This window comes from Punctularia strigosozonata (genome assembly GCF_000264995.1).
Source record: "Punctularia strigosozonata HHB-11173 SS5 unplaced genomic scaffold PUNSTscaffold_2, whole genome shotgun sequence".
Classification (NCBI taxonomy): Eukaryota; Fungi; Basidiomycota; class Agaricomycetes; order Corticiales; family Punctulariaceae; genus Punctularia; species Punctularia strigosozonata.
In genome coordinates this window covers 391974-411162 of record NW_006767434.1, presented here as the reverse complement: position 1 = coordinate 411162, position 19189 = coordinate 391974, and the positions used below count along the sequence as shown (strand labels likewise).

At 56.2% G+C, this 19189-nt stretch overlaps 6 protein-coding genes across 6 annotated transcripts; 3 read left to right on the top strand and 3 right to left on the bottom strand.

Moving 5' to 3' along the window:
• Window positions 1-1696: 1696 nt before the first annotated feature.
• On the bottom strand, window positions 1697-3703 carry PUNSTDRAFT_118183 (uncharacterized protein). The gene is made up of 3 exons (XM_007379745.1): window positions 3331-3703; window positions 3110-3238; window positions 1697-3005 (listed from the first exon to the last, which is right to left on the bottom strand). The coding sequence occupies exons 1-3, from the start codon at window positions 3499-3501 to the stop codon at window positions 2889-2891; spliced, it is 417 nt and encodes a 138-aa protein (XP_007379807.1). The 5' UTR covers window positions 3502-3703; the 3' UTR covers window positions 1697-2888.
• Window positions 3704-5332: 1629 nt separating this feature from the next.
• On the top strand, window positions 5333-6177 carry PUNSTDRAFT_49539 (uncharacterized protein). The gene has a single exon (XM_007379744.1). The coding sequence runs from the start codon at window positions 5767-5769 to the stop codon at window positions 5977-5979; it is 213 nt and encodes a 70-aa protein (XP_007379806.1). The 5' UTR covers window positions 5333-5766; the 3' UTR covers window positions 5980-6177.
• Window positions 6158-8542, top strand: PUNSTDRAFT_49537 (uncharacterized protein). Its single transcript, XM_007379743.1, has 8 exons — window positions 6158-6374; window positions 6438-6605; window positions 6690-7103; window positions 7173-7248; window positions 7312-7478; window positions 7623-7750; window positions 7839-8386; window positions 8451-8542. The coding sequence occupies exon 7, from the start codon at window positions 7866-7868 to the stop codon at window positions 8094-8096; it is 231 nt and encodes a 76-aa protein (XP_007379805.1). The 5' UTR covers window positions 6158-6374; window positions 6438-6605; window positions 6690-7103; window positions 7173-7248; window positions 7312-7478; window positions 7623-7750; window positions 7839-7865; the 3' UTR covers window positions 8097-8386; window positions 8451-8542.
• A 317-nt stretch (window positions 8543-8859) lies between these two features.
• On the top strand, window positions 8860-11238 carry PUNSTDRAFT_130505 (cytochrome P450; the record flags this gene model as incomplete). The annotated part of the gene is made up of 13 exons (XM_007379742.1): window positions 8860-8937; window positions 9009-9071; window positions 9177-9264; window positions 9337-9380; window positions 9439-9590; window positions 9687-9872; window positions 9961-10002; window positions 10075-10231; window positions 10294-10440; window positions 10495-10514; window positions 10571-10603; window positions 10655-10892; window positions 10966-11238. The coding sequence occupies 13 exons, from the start codon at window positions 8860-8862 to the stop codon at window positions 11236-11238; spliced, it is 1521 nt and encodes a 506-aa protein (XP_007379804.1).
• A 2875-nt stretch (window positions 11239-14113) lies between these two features.
• Window positions 14114-15742, bottom strand: PUNSTDRAFT_15835 (WD40 repeat-like protein; the record flags this gene model as incomplete). The annotated part of the gene is made up of 2 exons (XM_007379741.1): window positions 14114-14932; window positions 15047-15742. Coding segments are annotated over 2 exons (1515 nt in total), but the record flags the coding sequence as incomplete, so codon positions are not given.
• A 1498-nt stretch (window positions 15743-17240) lies between these two features.
• PUNSTDRAFT_60497 (uncharacterized protein) lies at window positions 17241-17717 on the bottom strand (the record flags this gene model as incomplete). Its single annotated transcript, XM_007379740.1, has 1 exon — window positions 17241-17717. A coding segment is annotated over one exon (477 nt), but the record flags the coding sequence as incomplete, so codon positions are not given.
• Window positions 17718-19189: the final 1472 nt, after the last annotated feature.

The following is a 19189-nucleotide window of genomic DNA, read 5'->3' as shown; positions in this document are numbered from 1 at the left end:
GTTACGGACATTACGGCAGTGACTTTGCTTGCCACAATGATGCAACTGTACAGTCAGATCATCCTGAGGCGAGCCGATGTCGTTAGTCCGCTGGTGTGGTTGAGAGGTTCCGGTCGCCTGCGGTTCGTCGACATCCTGGTCCAATATCCAGCGTTAGATGCTCTCCCTGCGTGTGCACAGTCCCAGAGAGTTGTACTCACCATCGCGCCTATCGTGCCTGTTGCGAGATCCAGGGGCTGGGAGGAAGCGCCCTCATCCCGAGCGTTATCGGGGGGAGACCTGAGCTTCCTGAACTCATCGCCTATCTTTTTACGAACAGCCATGACGATTCACGTGTGTACCAAGTGTTCCAGCTGTTGAGTAGATGTGCGTCGATGGTGGCGATAGTCAGAGGGAACGGGGAAGGAGAGCGAGCACACTCAGTGGAACGGCTTTAGGTGGGCGAGCCCTCATGAGCATGCATGCCGTTTCAGCGTGCTGTGCGAAACCCTACTCAGTCGAGATACCTTCATTGGTTACATAGCTCTGAGAGCTAAAGCGGGGCCGCTGCGGGGATCTACTGATGTTCGTAAGAGCGGACGGTTGAATTGGCCACAGCATGATGTTGATGAGTATACTTCAAGGAAAGAGTGTTACAGCGAATGTGTTTCCCGAGCAATTGGAGTTGACTAAGGTGCATCACAGGTCCCCTCGGGTAGCCCTTAGCGTAGGTCCGTCGTCCGAATCTTGCGCATGGCAGCTCAACAATGCGTTCCAGCCGAGCTGCAAAGATCCGAGTTGTAGAATTTGGCTATCGATGCAGCGCAAAACAATCGGGATGGGAAATTGGACGCATTCCGGACGCGTGGCTTTTGCAGCTTGTCGTAGCAGCAGTCAAACGTTGAAGCCCGCGGTCGACGATTCGCGCGAGACACCAGCCTTTGGTCTTGCACCGGTTGCACCGCTACCTCGTTCTGTTGCATACTATACATGCGTGATCATCAACTACGCCCAAGATTGCTATCAAAGCCGCCCATATAAGCCGATACAGCCATCCTCTACTGCCGTCGGATTATCCGCGCCTTCAGGGTCCAACATCTGTGCCAGCTCGGACTGAACCAGTTCATTGCGCAGTTGATCACAAGATCGATCTTTTGCGCGCAACGGGCTGACTCGGATAAGGGATAATCGAAGCCGACGAAGAGTGTATCTAGGTACGCGCAAAGATGGAAGGACATGCGTAGCCTGTTACAAGCTCTTTTCGCACCACAGCGTGCGCAGTCAGGAATCAGAGCTGTCGGAGGTAGTGGGCAAATCTGTGCGTACACCTCGTTCTGTCGCTCGATCGTGTCCAAGTTCATTGAGGAGCCTGTACAGGGTCTCCGAGTAATTATGACTTAGAGGACGATGTCGATTTCTTCCCCGAAGACCAGACGGTGCCATCCACGGATCCCCCGGGCCATTTTATGAATATACACGGGGAAGGGCGTAGGCCCAGTACACCAACTCTTGCCGGAGTACCACATTCAGAACTGTCGACAGAAAGTACCTATGTGCGTCACTTTGCCGAAGCTGCATTGCCTTCACGGAGGCTCACACATGTACGCGACAGTCCTTCCAACTCTCTCGAACCGTCATATACGTCGAGACCCTACTGGCCTGTTCATTAGCGAGCCGACCGTGTCAGCGCGTGCTCTAGTCGGCCGGATTTACCCTTGGCATTGATATCCACGAAGGCCAGCTGCCTCCCCTAGTTGCGATCCTCGAACTGTGCAAAGCAAACGGGCATGTGTTGGAGGGGTGCGGAACGTTCAACCAACCCTGTCGGATGGCGTTAATTATGATGCAAGGGTAGATGCATCCTGGTCGAAGGAAAACAATCCGGACGGTGAGTGTCGCTCTTGCATGGCACGTCACGCTGGTCCTCAAATTGGCTTTTATCGACGCAGACCAACTTGGGGTTCTATCATAGAACGTACGCTAGCTGGCCTTCGTTAACAGCGCGTAAACTGGTGGAAGAGCCTTCTTGAAGCTACGGCGCCGGCGTCGTCGACAGGATAAGGACCCTTGCATGGCGGGCGCTGTGCGAATGGAAGCAACAGCACTCCCAACGCAAGTTGTTCCAGCCACTCCCGTCCACCACTCCGCAGGTCAATCTAGCGTACGATGCGGGCTCGCTGCCGTACCCCCCTGCAGAAGCCCGATGACGGCCGGCCGGGCTGCGGACGCATCTGCTGTGACTGAAGCCGCGTTTCAACTGCGGGCGTCGGACGCATTCGCGTCAAGTCTGGCATGCGACAGGGCATTGCGTTCAGGTATTGCGAACGTTGTCGTAATGGGTACCTCGTACTTTACCCAGCTGTGCGGGTTGAAAGGTACTCAAGTCAGACGTGTTGGACAGGTGTAAACTATGATACATGTTCAACAATAAATGGGCTCACGCACGGCTATGAACCCATGTGCACCGTTCAATCATATCTGTTGTACCGTTGCTAAGGTTGAAAGATCATGATATCTTCAGCATGCCCGGTTCTGTATCGCACAGTAGCGGGAATAAATTGCCTTAGCCTGACTTCGACGTGACGCGGCACGCTCCGGAGGGATTGTTCAGGCACCCGTTCTGCCCGAGGAGTCGACCAGCGAGGACATGAAGTCTGTTCACGATCCCCTCCCGCTTCCCGTTCCGACCCCCGGCCGTTCCAGATTCGGGCTGGACCGCGCCCCTCGTGGTCCATCGCATCGATACTCGCGGTGCCAAAACTCACAAGGTCATCGTCGACGGAGCATGCTCGTCCCGTGCCCCTCGATGCCACGTTCAACGTACTGGTGGAAGTAGCACCTGCTCAGACCAGCCATGAAAGACCAAGGGAGAACGAGGGAGGATTTGAAGATGATGCGAAACTCAGATCCTACGGGTAGGGTGTGAGTGTCGACGAAGAGAGAGCGGGAGGGGGACGGAGAGGGATCGCCGAATCGAAGCTATGGGTGCACCGGCGCCGCTGATGACGTCCTGAGTAGGTCATGTCCTGCGTTAGGTCGTTATCGAAGATGATGTTGAACCGATGCAAATGGCCGAGATACACCAAGAGCGTGTACCAGCAAGGAAAGAGGGACGAGGAAAACCGCGCACCTTGATCGTGGTTCTTCGGACGATCGCGGCAACGTCGGAGACCTGGACGAGCAAGCGGCTATGGTACTTCCGCTGATTGGCAGGTTCATGTTGGAGGACAGAGGGCCAAGTACGTTGCCGCGAGTTAGGCTACAGGAAGGGTGCATATATGCGCTCGTCAGCGTGCGTGAATTTCGAGTCGGGGAGAGAGGGGGGGAGGAAATTAGAGATGAAAGGCTCACCAGGACTGGACGTGTAAACATGCACACTCGCCCACTCTCGGATTGGCATGTAGACTTGAGGGAGATCCGGCGGGAAGGTGACGATATCGCCCCGCATGGGCAGCGCGTATCTCCGGCTATACTGGGCCCAGTCGGTCGGAGCTTCTTCGTCTTCGGAGGGCCGGTCACCATTCCGATGGGTCAATTTGACGACGACAAGAAACTTGGAGCGGACGAGGAGGCGGGACAGTGGCGATGGTGCTCCGGTCTTGGGGATATCCGGTGCGGAGAGTCTTGGAGGAGGGATGAGGCGCGGGCGCGAGGATGAGGTACACGGCTAGCGCACGCCCTGCTTCACCAGATGCAGTTTGTCGTATCGGATCATAGCGTCGATGGTGATGGAAGAGGGAGGCGAGACGCGGTGGAGTGAAATCAGGGGACAGACGACGTTGCTCGTCGGGACGGCCTAGGCGACCGAGGTGTTGGGATCCTGAGGTCGGCGCATTGCTTGGTGTACTCCTAGTCTGGAGCGCAGGATGAGAGACGCGCAATCCATTGAGGACCCCAGGAAGCGGGATGGAGACTCGATATTGCCCGGATGAGCTGGTGACTGGTGAGGCCGAGTGAGCAAACGAACGTAGTCGACCAGCACATTCCAAACACTCGCACCAAGTATCGACATATATCTCTTGCTCGTATTCATCCCCGTTCCCCTCCAGCGAGACGCAAGTCCTCGATCTGACTTGCGATGCGTACATCTTGACGTGCGGCCCTGGTCCGGCGCGGAGTGGCCGAGAGAGAGACGCGCCTTCGGCCGAAGCCTCTCCAGCCCTTCTCCTTCCGTCGCCATCTTGCGACACCGGCCGAAGCACCTCTGCAGGTCTGCCTCCTACCGGCTTCGCCACCAGCTCCGTCTGCTGCAACCTGCATCGTGTTCGCCGTTACTGTCTTGCTCTTCGACGATGTCCATAGCCAACCAACTGCGGCTCTCTTATCCAAGATCCGCTCCGCAACCGAACCTGTAGCTCCCACCACTACCATCGGACCACTGATCTCCCTCGATCCCAGTTCCAGAAACGAATCGGCCGGTAGCAGTGCATCGCGTGGATGCCAACATGTACGAGCATGCTCATCCACGCCGCGCCCGTTTGCATGGTACACGCCCGAGCGTTTACAAGGTGAGTCCTTCCGGCTACTCAGGAGAAGGGGACATCGAGGCTGATAGACGGCTTGTTATATCCTAACAGCGTTTGAACGATGTCGCGTGCTCTACGAAGTGTGGACACGTCACAACGTAGCTGATGCTGGATAAACCAGTGCGTGCTCGTCATTGCGCCCACCTGCCGTGTTTCTAATGTGTACCAGAGGATAAAAATGCCCTCGCATCCGGCAGACAAGACCACGACACCAACCACGTCCCCAGAGCGCGCTCTGCATCGCGGGGAATCGCTACTCCCATCTCGCTCCTGGACACCAACTCGTCTCTGTTCACCACATCGGCCATAGTACTCGCGAACAATCCGACACTTCGTATTTGACTGAAAATTCGGCAGCGCGTGCTCGAGAAGGCCGCATACCATCGCTGACGTTGCGATCGGCACAAGTTCGCGACGCCAGTACAGGGAAACGGGTACGTGTATGCATTTCAGGTGCGTAGGATCTTCAAATCTGCGAAGTCGTATCGTACTCACGATTATGTGCATATAGGCGCATCATACGTGGAAGCTACAACTCGGTCGGTGCGTGTTGTCGGTGCGGCTCGTTATGTTGGCTCTTATATGAACGTATATCTCCGAAGTCGCAGCGGAACCACTTTCAGAGCTCACCCTGGCTGCCACTCGCTACACATGCAAGCGAGCACATGGACCAGGAGGTACACAGATATTTAACCCTTGACATTGTACGTCTATTCCCAGATCATCTTCATTACTTTATATTGACCTCGTTGGTGAAGACGCGTCACCCGCAGTCCCTCCTCGTGTCCGAATTTCCAGGCACCTCTTTTCCCCAATTTTGCGCCAGAGCGAATTGCGCGCTTCCGCGCCTGTATAATCTCACCGCCGGCGACGGTGCTCGTATATCGCTTCAGTTGGCTTCCAGATCTACAGCAGCAGCCGTCTTCGCAACCGACGACGAAGGCCATGTCATCGCGAGGCGCACGCGGGGCATGTCATCGCCCGCAGCGGCTTCACCATCCGCGGTTGCACAAGTTCAACGGCACGTACCATGGCTGGTCTTGTCCTCCACGGCGTCTAGCGCAAATGGATGTGGGACGTGGGACTTGGAGTGTCGTTCGCCGTCGTGGTGGAGGAAAAGCATCGGCGAGAACAGGGGCGTCGTCCGTTGGTCGTAGTCTCGTGCATCCCGACGCCGCGCTCGTCCACGAGAAGCTCCGGTGCAAATCCAACAGGTGGACCTCGCTCAGCTACACGCACCAACTGCCGCTCGAACTGGAAGATGCTCAACGCCGTCTGCTCTACGTCTGACGTTGCACCGACCGCGATGGCGGCCAGCAGCGCCATGGAGGCATTCGTTGGACGTTACGGTTACCGAGAGCTAGCGCAACCCGCTGTCACGGAACACGTTTACGCTCAGTCTCGCGTGAGACAAGTTCTTCAGGAGGACTTTGGGTGCCGTCTACTTCGGCAAGCGAAGGTCTCGGGCCCATAGTTATGCCCCGTTACTGTGATCCTGCGGTCTGGAAGGCGCCCTAGTTAGACGTCTTGTCCTAGCTCGCTCGTTTGTCGTGATGTGTTCAACGAGACGTGGACTTGCGGACCGTGATCTTTGTTCTTCGACAAGTTGCCATTACATACTACATGATACGCTAGTCTCTAAGCTTGAGAGTAATGATATCTTCTGCATCGCAGAACACCAGTCCGATCATTCATCCCCTTCAATCTCCTCTTGGCATCGGACTAAGGATTTCACGCATACGGCGCCGACATCTGGGAGGCCGGGGCATACCCGCCATCTGCTACTCATACCTTGTCCCCCAGCTGCAACGTTGTCGGCGGTCTCCCCCCAGTGGTCGCTTTTGCGTGAGGGATCCTATCACTTGCGTGCTGTATTAAAGAGTGACGCCGATCAATAGCTTTCTCCTGGATCTTATCGAATAGTGCACCGACTTTAGTAGATGGAGTAACTGGAGGCGGGGACACACCCGTTGTGCTCTTCAGGTATATAACGGGGTACATAGTCAATGGTCTCCGGCTTCTATGAGGACCACCTTGATTTTTGAACGAGAGCCCTGCTGCATGAAGCCGGCTGCCAGTGCTGCGTCACGAGATGAACGGCTATGGAGAACGACGCGACCGAACAGCAAAACGAACCGAGAAATGTGATCAGAAACGCTAGATGGAGCTACTCTGGATACTCACCTACGCCATCCGTTAAGCCTCACGAGCATGCTGTCCGCACACGGCTTGGAAAGTGCTCTTCCGTTGCCGCCTCGCCTTTTGCCCCGACGAGCGCGGATCCACCTCTTGAAAGTACCGAAAGGGCGAAGACCTTGAAGCCCTTAACGAGCCTCTTCCCACTCCGACTGCTAGACGTCGCACGTTGTATGAAACCCGGGCTTAGACCGTAGGCCTTTCGGGTCTTCGCGATGCACGCGATCTTGAAGTGCGAGGCCACTGTTTCCCGAGGAGCAGAGCACGCTGGTGTCGAGCATTCCAGCATTTGCGCTCTCGGCGCACCAGCGCTGCCCGTACGCGGAGGTGACCGTAGCTCGGATCGGTAGCAGGAGACGGAGACGACGTCTGGCAATACGATGATGCCGCGCGACTCGGGTCCTAGAGAGGTGAGGGTTAGTTGAGGAAGAAAAAAAGGAGGGGACACGGTGAAGAAGGACCGAGACCAACCGTCGGAATGCGCCTGTGCCGTCGATAGAGCCCTGGATAGAATCCGCGCTGCGTTCGTCGCGTACGTTCTTGACGGCTGCGACCGGAGGTTCGATGTCAGTCTGACGGGATCGAATGTTTGCATGAGGACGATGCGAACCCTTGACGAGGTCACCGGTTTGCAGAAGAGGGGCACGTTCCACTGCCGTCGACCATAGCCATGAACAAGTAGCGGTTAGCGTGCAATTCGCGCATTTGATGATGACGCAAGTCGTCTCGAGGTGGGGTGTTGAGGATCGGTAGGCAGTGCGTCGAGGTGGAAAGTACCTGCAGCATGTACACGTCAGCGACAATCGTGACGGAAGTGTGCAAAAATCAGAAGAGGGAAGGGCCCACGCAATAGGAATATGCCATGACTAGAGCGAGCACGTAAAGATAGAGGAGCATGGAAGATAATGTAGACGTGCACACCTCGGTCAGCCTTGCGGGGAGCCACACACAGGATATTCAAGACCCGAATGAGCGAGCGGATACGATCTTCCGTGATGCTGAAGAGCGGCCGAAGTAGAGCCACTCCAGTGCGTTCGTCGTGAGGCCGCCTACGGAGGGTACGCATATATGCCAGTGTCAGCATCCGTGGACTGTGGAGCGAGTACGGAGGGTAGAGACGAGAGAGGAAACACGTACCGGCCGTGCATACGATTGCTGCTCCTGATGAGCAGTATCGTCCGCCTCCCGTCCACTCCGCTCGACAACTGTCTGTCCGGTTCGAGGGTGGGCACAAAGGTCACGGTGTTCAGGCCCATCGTAAGTATATCCGAGCTCGATGTCATCACTGGACTGCGCGCCTTTGGGCGAAGCGTCTTCGTGTCCAGAGGACGGGTCGCCGTGCCGGTGGACTACGTTGAGGGCGATATGGTATTGGCGGACGAGAAGGAGGCGTGATGACGGCGGTGACGGTGCCATGACGCCGATGTTGAGGCGGAGGCGGACAGAAAGGTGAAGCGCATATGCTCATAGATGGACTGCATCGCGTCCGGGACAGAGTGTTGTAGTGGAGCATGACTAGGGTGAAGGAGAGCAGAGGCGTCCTGTCCAAGGTGATCGGTCGATGAGGCCGCTGGTCGGGGACGGCACTTCGATGGCGGCGCGTGCGGTCGACGCGTTCTTGAACTCCAGAGGTGCGCTGGACCGAGCAGGAGGGGTATCTGACCTGTTCAACGTACGGTGCTCGACTGCATGACACAACACCAGGTGAGCGAACGACCGTCATCGATTCACGCAAACTCGAGCACTCACGCTAACGATGACCATCAACTATTCTTCGGGTCCGTCCTCGTTCCCATATCGCCCAGCGCGAGTCTTCAGTTTGATTGGCGTACATCTTGGCACTATGAGCCCTAGAATGGGTTGCTACCACCCACATGAAGGGGGATATCAACCATTCACCCACGGTCTGGTCGATATGTGGTTGATTGAGGCCGTATGGGTGATTACCTTGGATCACCCACTTTGTGGTTTGCTGTATACAATCATCCACAGTTCCAGTGAACAGTAATGTCGACGAAGTCCATGGGTGATTTTCACCCACTGTACCAGTGGGTCGTGCCAATGCTTGCTGCACAGCAGCGGCAACCCGTGCACAGCTTCTCATTTAACTGTTGACTCCCGCCATCATCCATGGCCAAACGATGGGCTCACTCTCGCCATGGCCCAGGGCACGGGCCTTGGTAGAGTCATGCCACTCTCTGAGCAGGCTCAGAGAGTATGGGTCGGGAGATGGGGTGTGCGTCTATAGCGGGTGTGCCCACCGCTGCAAGATGAACCCCCGGACGACCTGACATGCCAACTCCCCAGCGATCTATGTGTCCCTACAGCGCTGTGCGGGCTTTGGGTACGTCTGCTACACTGTGGTCTACGGTACGTTCAAAGTTCTGCCGGAACGTTCTTTCTGGTGGCGCATGTGAGCGAGCGCGACGAATCCTTCCTGGCGCGCCGCAGGTCGCTGACCTTCCTCTGACGCAGATCGTCCGACGCTTCTTTCTATCTCCGTTGAGAAAGATACCAGGGTCCAAACTCGCCGCCCTGACGGACATCTGGCTCATCTGGAACAGTACGCACACCGTACTCACTCGCACGTTACGACCTCTTCGCTCGCTCAGATTCTTTTTTTTTTCGTCTGTAGCCATACAGTCCCGAAGCGCGGCGGCGATCAACGAAGCGTTCAACGTGCGTGTGCTTCCACACCTGTGCGAATGCCGTTCGTGCCGCTGATCCTTCTGCGCAGGAGTACGGCCCCATCGTGCGCATAGGCCCGAACGCCGTCGCGGTGCGCGGTCCCAAAGACCTGAAAGAGATCTACACGACGCACAAGTATCGCAAGGACGCGCGCGTCACTCGCGCCCGCCTGCACGACCTCCAGAACATCACATCCGTGACGTGAATATGACCTTTTCTCTCTCTCGACATATAAAAGAAAACCTGATTTTTGACGACGCTGTTGACGCGCGATTTCGTGATTTCGTGCGAACACAGAGAACCCGCCGCCCATGGCCGGATGCGCCGCCTGACCAACCCGCTCTTCGCAAGCGACAGCCTCCGATCGCTCGAGCAGCCCCTGGTGACGACGCTCGAAAAGCTGTTCGGCGTGCTCGACGACAGCATATCCCGCGGCCGCGCGCTGGATATGTGGCCCGTCAACCGCCACTTCGCGTTCGACATGTAAACCTCTCTCTCTCTCTCTCTCCACCCCCCTCCCCTCCCTCCTCCCCTACTAGAATGAACGTCTCTGACGATCTCCGCGACGCAGATTGGGAGAGGCCGCCTTCGGGAGGGACTTTGGCGCGCTTGCGTGAGTCGCCGTGCGTTTCCGTCTGTACGCGGGATCGGTGACTCCTGACCGTGTCTCTGTCTCCGCTTGCAGCTCCGGCAAGAACCCGCAGTTTATGGTCGACATGGACCTGGCCGTGACGGCGATCGCGATGAAGATGTCGGTTCCTCCGTGGGTGTACGCGGCGCTGCGAAAAGTCCCCGTGCACTCGTTGCGGAACATCGTCCAGGCGGAGGAGCGCCTGTTGGAGGTACGCTCGAGCACACGGGGATCCTGGGTTTTCTCTCGTCTGATGACGCGGCTTGCACTTAGTTTGGTCAAAACCTGATAAGGGAGTACGAGAAGGGAGGTGGCGGAAGCGGCGAAGAGAAGGGGCGCTACAACATGATCGCCCACTTGTATGATTCTACGGACCCGGTGACCGGAACGAGTATGTCCGAAGAGATGCTCGTGTCCATGGTGCGCATAGTTTCCTTGTTGTGCCTTGCGCTGATCGATGACCTGTTTACGCAGTGTGTCACATACATCATCGCGTGAGTCCTACACGGCCCGTTTTGCATTCGACGCACCGACGGGCTATCTCGAACAGCGGCACAGACACCACCGGGACCACCCTGTCGTGGTCCGTACTCCCCTGCTTGCGCGCCAAGGTAGCCCGTTGACGTTCCTCCAGGCTGATGTGGGCGCTTGCGAGCCACCCGCACGTCTACGACACGCTCCGCGCCGAGCTCATCGCAGCCTTTCCCGATCCCGGCGCGTTCCCCGACCTGGCGTCGCTCCGGAAACTGCCCTACCTGACCGCCGTCATCAAAGAAGCGCTGCGGCGCTACCCGGCGACGCCGATCTACCTGCCCCGCGTCGTCCCCGAAGGCGGCGCGGTGCACCAAGGGCACTATCTGCCCGCCGGGACGGTAAGCATGAACACTGTATCTTTTGTCAAGCACTGAAGCTCTATGTCACAGCGAGTACGATTCGGCCAGACAGGCCCAACATGACGAAGACCGTGAAAATCGTCCTCCAACCGAGCTTCCAGCTTCACGCACTTCCTCCTCCGATACAGCAGCAGTCGCACAACGGCCAAAGCCTCGTGCAACGTCGACGAAGCGCAAGAAGACGCAGCCAGCGGCCGCAGTTCAATCCGAGGCTTCCGAAGGTCAGGCGCCGGAAGCTGCTTTACGCCGCAAGCGAACGTCGACGAGGGCTGCGGGCAAGCAGCCTGCAACCCGTGCAGGCACTGCAGCTGTGAGAGCTGAATGAGCTCCAGTTATGTATATTTCGAGGATCTTTGATGTGGTATCGAGACAAAGAGTTCCGGAGTGGATAATACAGTCATTGAATCATAACTGAGCCCTGTACAGTGGCCGTAAGTGCGAAAGGGACGAGAGCGCAGGCAAACGCGGGGAACGAGCGCGAGCGCGGCGCTGGCGCGATCGCGATCGATCGGTTCCAATTTGGGCAAACCGTGCGACCGGCGAGGCCAGTGTACAGTGTCCAGACGTGGGCTATACGCACAGCCCATGGAATGGGTGATCCTGATGGGTGAACGCTCGTACACTACGTGTGGTTTAAATCGGACATACACTGGATGAAAACCATCCATCGCACTTCATCCACATGACTGGGATGCACCTCCCATGCTCTGGGTGAGATCAACCCACTTCGGTGGGTAAAATATTGGTTGACTTTCAACCATTCCGAGTAGCACAGTGTTGGGGTGCGACGGTAGCAGAGAGAGCGTCGCGCGTCGCTTCACGTTCTTCCACATTTCGGCAGCCTACTCACCTTCGTACTCGCAGATCTACACTCGCCTGGCAATACGATTCTATATCTCCTTGGCTTTTCATCTCTGACTCCTCTATCGCATGCCTGAGACTCGCCGGAACAGCGCCCCTAGGGCGTCTATATGACCACTCGCAAAAGCCCTGGCCCACCCCTAATCATCAAGCTCGGAATTCCATCGACATGCTCAATTGCATGATGTCGTTTACGGGCGCTACTGCCCGAACGCCGCCTGTATACTGCTCGCTCAGCGGGTCTCCGGCGTCATGGCCCCCCGAGAGGTCTGAGAGAGGCCGATGAAGGCCTGCATCAGTTTCGCGTCGGACGATAGTGGGACGTTACCTCACCTGAAGGCCCAGCAGATATACGCAAATAACGCTGTGCGCTCTGCTAAGGCACGCATATCAACGGGTGGGGCCCGAGATGCTTTCCTTCGCGTTCATCCCGTCCGCTGCTTCGTGTCCTCATACACAAGCAGCCCGTAAACAGCCGCTCGAGGTGCTGAGGCGCGGGCATGCGAAAACCTCTTCGACCGGGACCACTGGCGACTCTGTGCATCAAGAACGGCCATTCCGGTCCGTGCTGCACGCACGCCGTCAACGCTTTCTTGGTACGTTATACACCGTTCGTTTCCCTCCGAGCAGTAGCGCACGCCGCTTGTTCTGTATGACTCATCCATCTTCATGACGAAAACCCCGCCTTACCCCGCAAACCGACCTATACACCCTACATCACACCTGCGGGGTCCACGACCCGACCGAATGCAGCGCAGGCACGAAACATGGTGAATGACCTCTTGCGGGACCTCATAATGTTCAACGCGACTATCGGTTCCAAAATCGGTGCCAGCGGAACGCCGGCGCAGCCCGTCACGTATTCGATGAAGGTTGAGATACGGCGGGAGCAGTGCAGGTGCGCAATGATCTCGTTCGCCAAAGATCGAACGGCGTACTGATGAGCAGTTTCCCGGCACTACAAGGGCAATTGCATGTACTCGCGGAGGGTGTAAGTCGGGTGGTGAGTTTCGCTTGGCGGTCACGCCGCGTTGCATATCTGAGTCGTGTTCGCCATCCTAGATGAGACCAACACCAGAACTGCGCGCACGCGGACTTTTGCCAGAGCCGTCATCAAGCGCTTCGTCACGGAGTCAGCCAAGTACGCGGCTTCGGTATGCACTTGCTATAGGAGACCAACAGGGGACTGATGATGGATCCTGTGTCTCGAGCCGTAGAATAGATAATGCGATGCTGAAGCGTAAAGAAAGCTGAATAGAGTCACGTTATCGCGTATCGTACAAGTTAAGTCGGCGCGTCTTAGTCTAACCGTCCTGATTCTACTCTATCGGCAACATTGCTCCTCTCATTGATCCTATCATCCTACACCGGGGGACCGTGTTCGCGCAGGAGAACACTCATCTCACCACCGCGCCGCCGCCCTACTCGAAGCACAGTAATCGAAACAGTCGGAGGTAGCAAAGCATGCCTTGTGCGGCTCCGCACCGACTAGGCCTTCATCAACGGCGATACCTCACCTTTCCCAACGCAACTTCCCATCTGACGAAACCAACCTCAAGGCGAAGGCAACCTCTCGGGGCGAGGACGCGATTGGACGGGTCGACGCGAGTCGGGCGCGTATATGCCAGTAGTGGCTGGTGGGTAAGGCGGGTAACATGGGAGCATGTACGATCGTCGTTGGGCCCGAGGACTACATCAGCAAATGTACTGTACAACAAGTATTTACTACCGGATTTCAATGACCAGGACCGTGGTCATCGCCTTGTCTCTCCAGCTAATGACACTATATGCGCTCAACACAAAGTCTGTCCACCCCCGCGCGTCACCAATGCGTGTCAACCATATTCGAGAACTCGGCGGCCCTGAAAGGTGAACAACAAGATACCTCCACTCCACGATATCCAACGAACCACTCGCCGGCTCACTCAAGATGTGCCCTCCTCGTAGCACTCGGCCCACTTCTCGCCGTGAGCAAAGCTGCTCAGGTCAAGCGTGGTCACTCCGTCCCAAGGTATCATGATCCGCCTGTTTTGCGGCATGAACAGCATTTCGCGGTTCTGTAGCGGTATCCAGATCAGGCGCCGATTGTCAGGTCCCATGAGCCAGCCGTCGTCCTTCAGCGTGAACGAATCCTCGATTTTGAACCGTGACATCTGTTCAGCGCCAGGGACAATAAGCTGAATGTTGGCGAGAGCGTGATCCTTGTTCGGCGAGAACGATGCGGACTGCGTTTGGGTTGAGAACACGCAATCGTCTACTACGCCGGACAGCGAATGTGAGTGAGATCAAGTGAAACGTTGAGGTGACGCACCCCGTAGTCCCTCGACATCGTTAGCCTGCCCCATCGAGGCATCCCAGAACCGGATCGTGTCGTCGTTGCTGCATGATATGATGCATTTGCCATCCGGTGAAAATGCCACTGTCTGGACCCAACTTGTGTGACCCCGAAACGGCTCGCGGATTGGCTTCCCAGTGATTGCGTCCCAAACGCGAACTGTACAATCCTTTCCGCCCGAGGCCACGTAGCGTCCGTTTGGCGAGAAAGCGATGGAGTTAACCCAACGGCCCTCGCCACGCCAAGGACCGCGGATCGTCTGTCCCGTGGCAGAGTCCCAGATCCGAATGACGCCATCTTCGTCACCGGACATGAGATAAGCGCCATCGGGCGAAAAGGCAACGCAGTTTACCGAATCGGTGTGCCCCTCCGATGGTGCGCATACAATCTGACCTGTCTCGACGTCCCATAGGAGTATTGTGTTATCCCGTGCGCCCGATGCGATGCACTTCCCATCTGGTGAGAATGCAAGGGATGCGACGTGAGAAGTGTGATCGAGAGGTTCCTGCGAACGCTCCCCGGTGGAGATGTCCCATAGGTGTATAATCACTTCTGAGCGGGACAATGCGATATATCGCCCGTCCTGAGAGATTGATGCATGCGCAGGGTTTGACCAACCAGATACCAAGGTTGGAACTGTGAAATGGCGAATCTGTTGACCGGTGGAGACTTCCCACACGCGAACTGTGCCATCATCCGACCACGACAAGACGTGCTGTCCATCGGGTAAGAACGCAATGTAGCGTAAGTCGGCGGTGTGTTCCGGCCAGTGATGGCCTTGAACTGGATTTCCCGTTGAGGTATTCCACACATAAATGTCTTTCTTCTGCCAATTGACAATACGCTGCCCATCCGGCGAAACAGCCATACCGCCTCCCAGGCCAGCGTGTATTCTGACAATGTCCTTCTCAGTGCGTCGGGTTGAGGAGTTCCACACACGCACAGTCCTGTCGTATGATCCAGAGACGATGTACTGGCCATCTCCCGAGAACGCTACAGAATTCACCGCGTTGATGTGACCATTCAAAGTCGTGCAAAGTGCTTGTTCTGTGGTGTCCCAGAGATGAACGACACCGTCTACAGAACCGGATACAACGAACTTGCCGTTCGGGGAGATCGCCAATGCTGTGACACCGCTAGTGTGGCCCTGAAGAGGGGACCCGATAGGCTGGCCGGAGTTGGCATCCCACAGCTGCACGGTCTGGTCGCCCGAAGCAATCCATTTTCCATCCTGCGAGAATGCAACAGAGGATGGATAGGATGGATGGCCGCGCAATGGCTCGTGCACAAGTGTTCCCGTTGTGGTATCCCATAAGCAAATCATTCCATCTGTTGAACGTGAGACCACCCAGTTGGAGTCAGGTGAGAAAGCAACGGAATGGACCGAGTCCATATGTCCCTTGAGTGGTGGATGGACAAGCTTCTCAGATTGCATATCCCAAATACAGACCGTGTTGTCATCCGAGCCCGACACAATCCATTTGCCATCAGGAGAGAAAGCGACCGATTGAACCCAATCCGTATGCCCTCTGAGCGTGCGAATATGCTGCCCTGCTTTGGTATTCCAAACCTGAATCATGCTGTCCTGCAACCCCACCACTATGAGGTCTCGCTCTGAGGAGAAGGCGGCAGACCACACATCACTATATGTATCACAGCGCACAGGTCGACGGGCCGGCTGTCCAGTCGCCGCATCCCGAACATGTATAGTGCACCAAAACGATCCGCGCGAGACAAAGAAGATGTGTTTTCCATCGTTCGAGAATTCCGCACAGAGGACGCCGCCATCGCAGTCCATGGTGCATTCGAAGGCGGGCCATTCCGACGGTCCACCGCACACCACCGTAGCTGTTCTGGGGAGCTTCGATTCGTACAGCTGGCGCACTTGTGACCTCGTCGGTGCAAAAGGTATGGCTGAGAGATAAATGTGGGGAGCAGAAGACCCGATCACTACCCCGAAAGCCCGGATGAACTTGAGGAAGTCCTCAATGATTGAGACCGTTTCCAGTCTTTCCGCGGTGTTCTAAGGGCAGAACATGTATGTGAACCGCACAAGACACATATGCATGCAAAAGACACACCTTTGGAATCCACTCCTTGAGCTTTAGGAGTGCCGACGCGCAGGTGGAAACAGATCCTAGAAGACTCAGGAGCTCGAGCCAGAACAGGAACTTGACTTTCAGCAGTTGTTCCGCCATTTGCAGCAGGCAAGAGCCGTATCGAGTCTTCTCAAGATGATCAGCCCAGTAGCGAGTGGAATAAACCAAGCTCGACGTGATCATTTTCCGTACACGATCGTCTAAATCGAGATAGTACGTGTTGAGACGATATGACGTCTCGAGTCCGCACATGTTGATGTGCAACTGCTCGCTCAACAGAAGACGTAGGGTCCCGCGCGCGAATTGTAGATGCTCCTCCTTCCCTGGCTTGACGACAAATTCGTGGCTGCGTTTGGGATCTAGAATGAAGTCTCGAAACGACGTATGCAGAGGGCGCACGACGACGTCCAAGCGATCGGTTCCAGACAGGAGCGATCCCATGCCCGCAAGTACCCCTTCCAGCATATCAGGATCAAGATCTGGCTGTCCACTAACGATATCCTGCAATGCCGAGATGGACAGCGGTTCGACCGCCGTCATGAGGAGACTCATCACCCGATGGAAATTCTCCATGACCTCGGGGTGCGTGGAAGAGAAGGTGGTACGAAGGACTTCCAAGTACAGCGTATCAAGTTGGCCATTAGCCGTGCGTTTGTTATCGGATGGTACAACAAGTGCCATTCTTTGTTTGATGGTCAATGGCGGAGTCTTCGCGACCACGAAACGACACGCTGTAGCAGCCCACTGAAAGAGTCCTTCGGCGGAGCGGACGAGTTGGGTACACATGGCCTCGACATCATGCGCTCTCGAGAGGGACGAAAGCTGCCCACGAACATACAGCTGTATGTCTTCCTCGTTGGCGGTCCCCCCCAGTACGTCGTTCATTGATTGAGCGCGAACAAGGCGCGGATCCCGGACGTCCATGATATCAGGCTCTGGCCTACAAGTGACGAGGATGCGAAAATTGGAGGGGAGCGCATCCCCTTCGTCCGCACTTTGCAAGATTGATAACAGAGTGCTTCGTGTGTTGGAGTCACATTCGTCAAGGGCGTCGATGACGATGACGATCGGCCCAGAGATAGCGAGCTGCGATGCAGGCTCCACGATGAAGCGCCGGAATTGTGTGCGAAGATCGTTCGATGTGGCGAGGGCGGAGTCCTGGGCAATGACACGCGAAAGTTGGAATCGGATCTGAGGCTCACGCTCGGATAGGTCGCGGGCGATAGTAGGGAAAACGGGAGTAGCGTGAGTAAGTTCGACGTTGGACCTGTCAAAGCAATACGAGGATCCCAAGCGAAGCATGTCGTAGAATATAGCTGCTATGGTATGAGCGATCGCCGACTTACCCGACCCCGCCGGCCCATAGAGCAGGAACACGCGACGAGCGTCGAGCGGATCGTTGATCCAGTCGGCTATAATCTGAAGAATTTTCCGACGGGTCCCTGGAAGGCATCTCTTATCGCTGTTAAACCGAGAACCTCTGGCGCAGGCTTCTTCCAACCGCTGCATCTTGACGTCCGCGGCTGATGATAATCGATGGTCAACGCGGCGAAGGACAAGCAGAAGGGTTCCTTACCGATCTCTTCGACGGCGTCCAAGACCCTGTGAACGACGAGATCGACGTTCCCAACGGCGATGGCTGTTCTTATCGAGGATCCGTCGAGGAGCTGCGACTTGAGCTCTGCGAACTTGGCTCGGTATTCCTTCACCATCGCTGGCGCCGCTTGGGCTGGATGGACGAGTTTCTTCAAGGCATTCGAAGCCATTCGTGGTACTGTAATCAAGGTTACGGACACGGCGAGGACGATGTGCAAGGGATCCGGAACGCACAGAAATCCTTGTTTTTCGCATAGTCGTGTACGAACCAGCCGCATTCGGTCGTCTGCTGAGCGAGTGCCGTGAGCAGCTTCGCCGCGGATTTGACGCTGTCCAGAGGCTGAGCCTGATTCATGAAGTCGTATACGTTCTCGAGGGTGTCGAGGAGGTCGTGGATGGATTGGTCGAGTTTGACCTGCCCGATGATGGTCTAAAGGTGGGATTCGTCAGGAGACACGCGTCGGACTAGTATGCGTGACTTGCCTTCTGCACGATTGAGAGAACATTCCACGCCATGTTTGCATAGGGATGAATCTATCACCGCGACCAACATGAGTTCGGAATCACGAAAAATCCGAACCACGAATGATCACCTCGGCAATCTTGTCGACAAGTTCTGTGAACTGCTTAAGACGCCTGAACAACGGTTCCCATTGCTTTCGTGACGAGGCCAGCCCTTGCGCCAGGTCTTTCCGTTCGTCGACTGCCGCGGCGCCTCGTTCCACCAGTGTATCAGATTGCATGGTGGCGATTTCTTTCTTGGCCTCATCAATGGCTCGCCGCGCGACGGTCTGCTCCGATGATCGATATCCTCCGGCTTCTGCGATTGCGCGACCTGAGTGTTTCTGTGTGTTACGGACATTAGGCAGTGACTCTGCTCGCCACAATGATGCAACTGTACAGTTAGATTGTCCCGAGGCGAGCCGATGTCGTTGGTCTGCTGGTGTGGTTGAGAGTTTTCGGCGGGCTGCGGTTCGTCGATATCCTGTCCAAGATCCAGCGTTAGATGTATTGCCAGCTCCTGCGCAGTCCCGGAGAGGCGTCCTCACCATCGCGGATACCGTTCCTGTTGCGGGATCCAAGGGCAGGGAAGAAGCGCCCTCATCCGGAGCGTTATCGGGGGGAGGCCTGAGCCTGAACTTATTGCCTTTCTTTTTACGAACAGCCATGACGATCTAAGTGTGTACCAAGAGTTCTAGCTGTTGAGTAGATGTGCGTCGATGGTGGCGATAGTCAGAGGGAACGGGGGAGGAGAGCGAGCACACTCAGTGGAACGGCTTTAGGTGCGCGAACCCTCATGATCATGCATGCCGTTTCCGCGTGCTGTGCGAAACCCTACTCGGTCGAGATACCTTCATTGGTTACATAGCTCTGGGGCTAAAGCG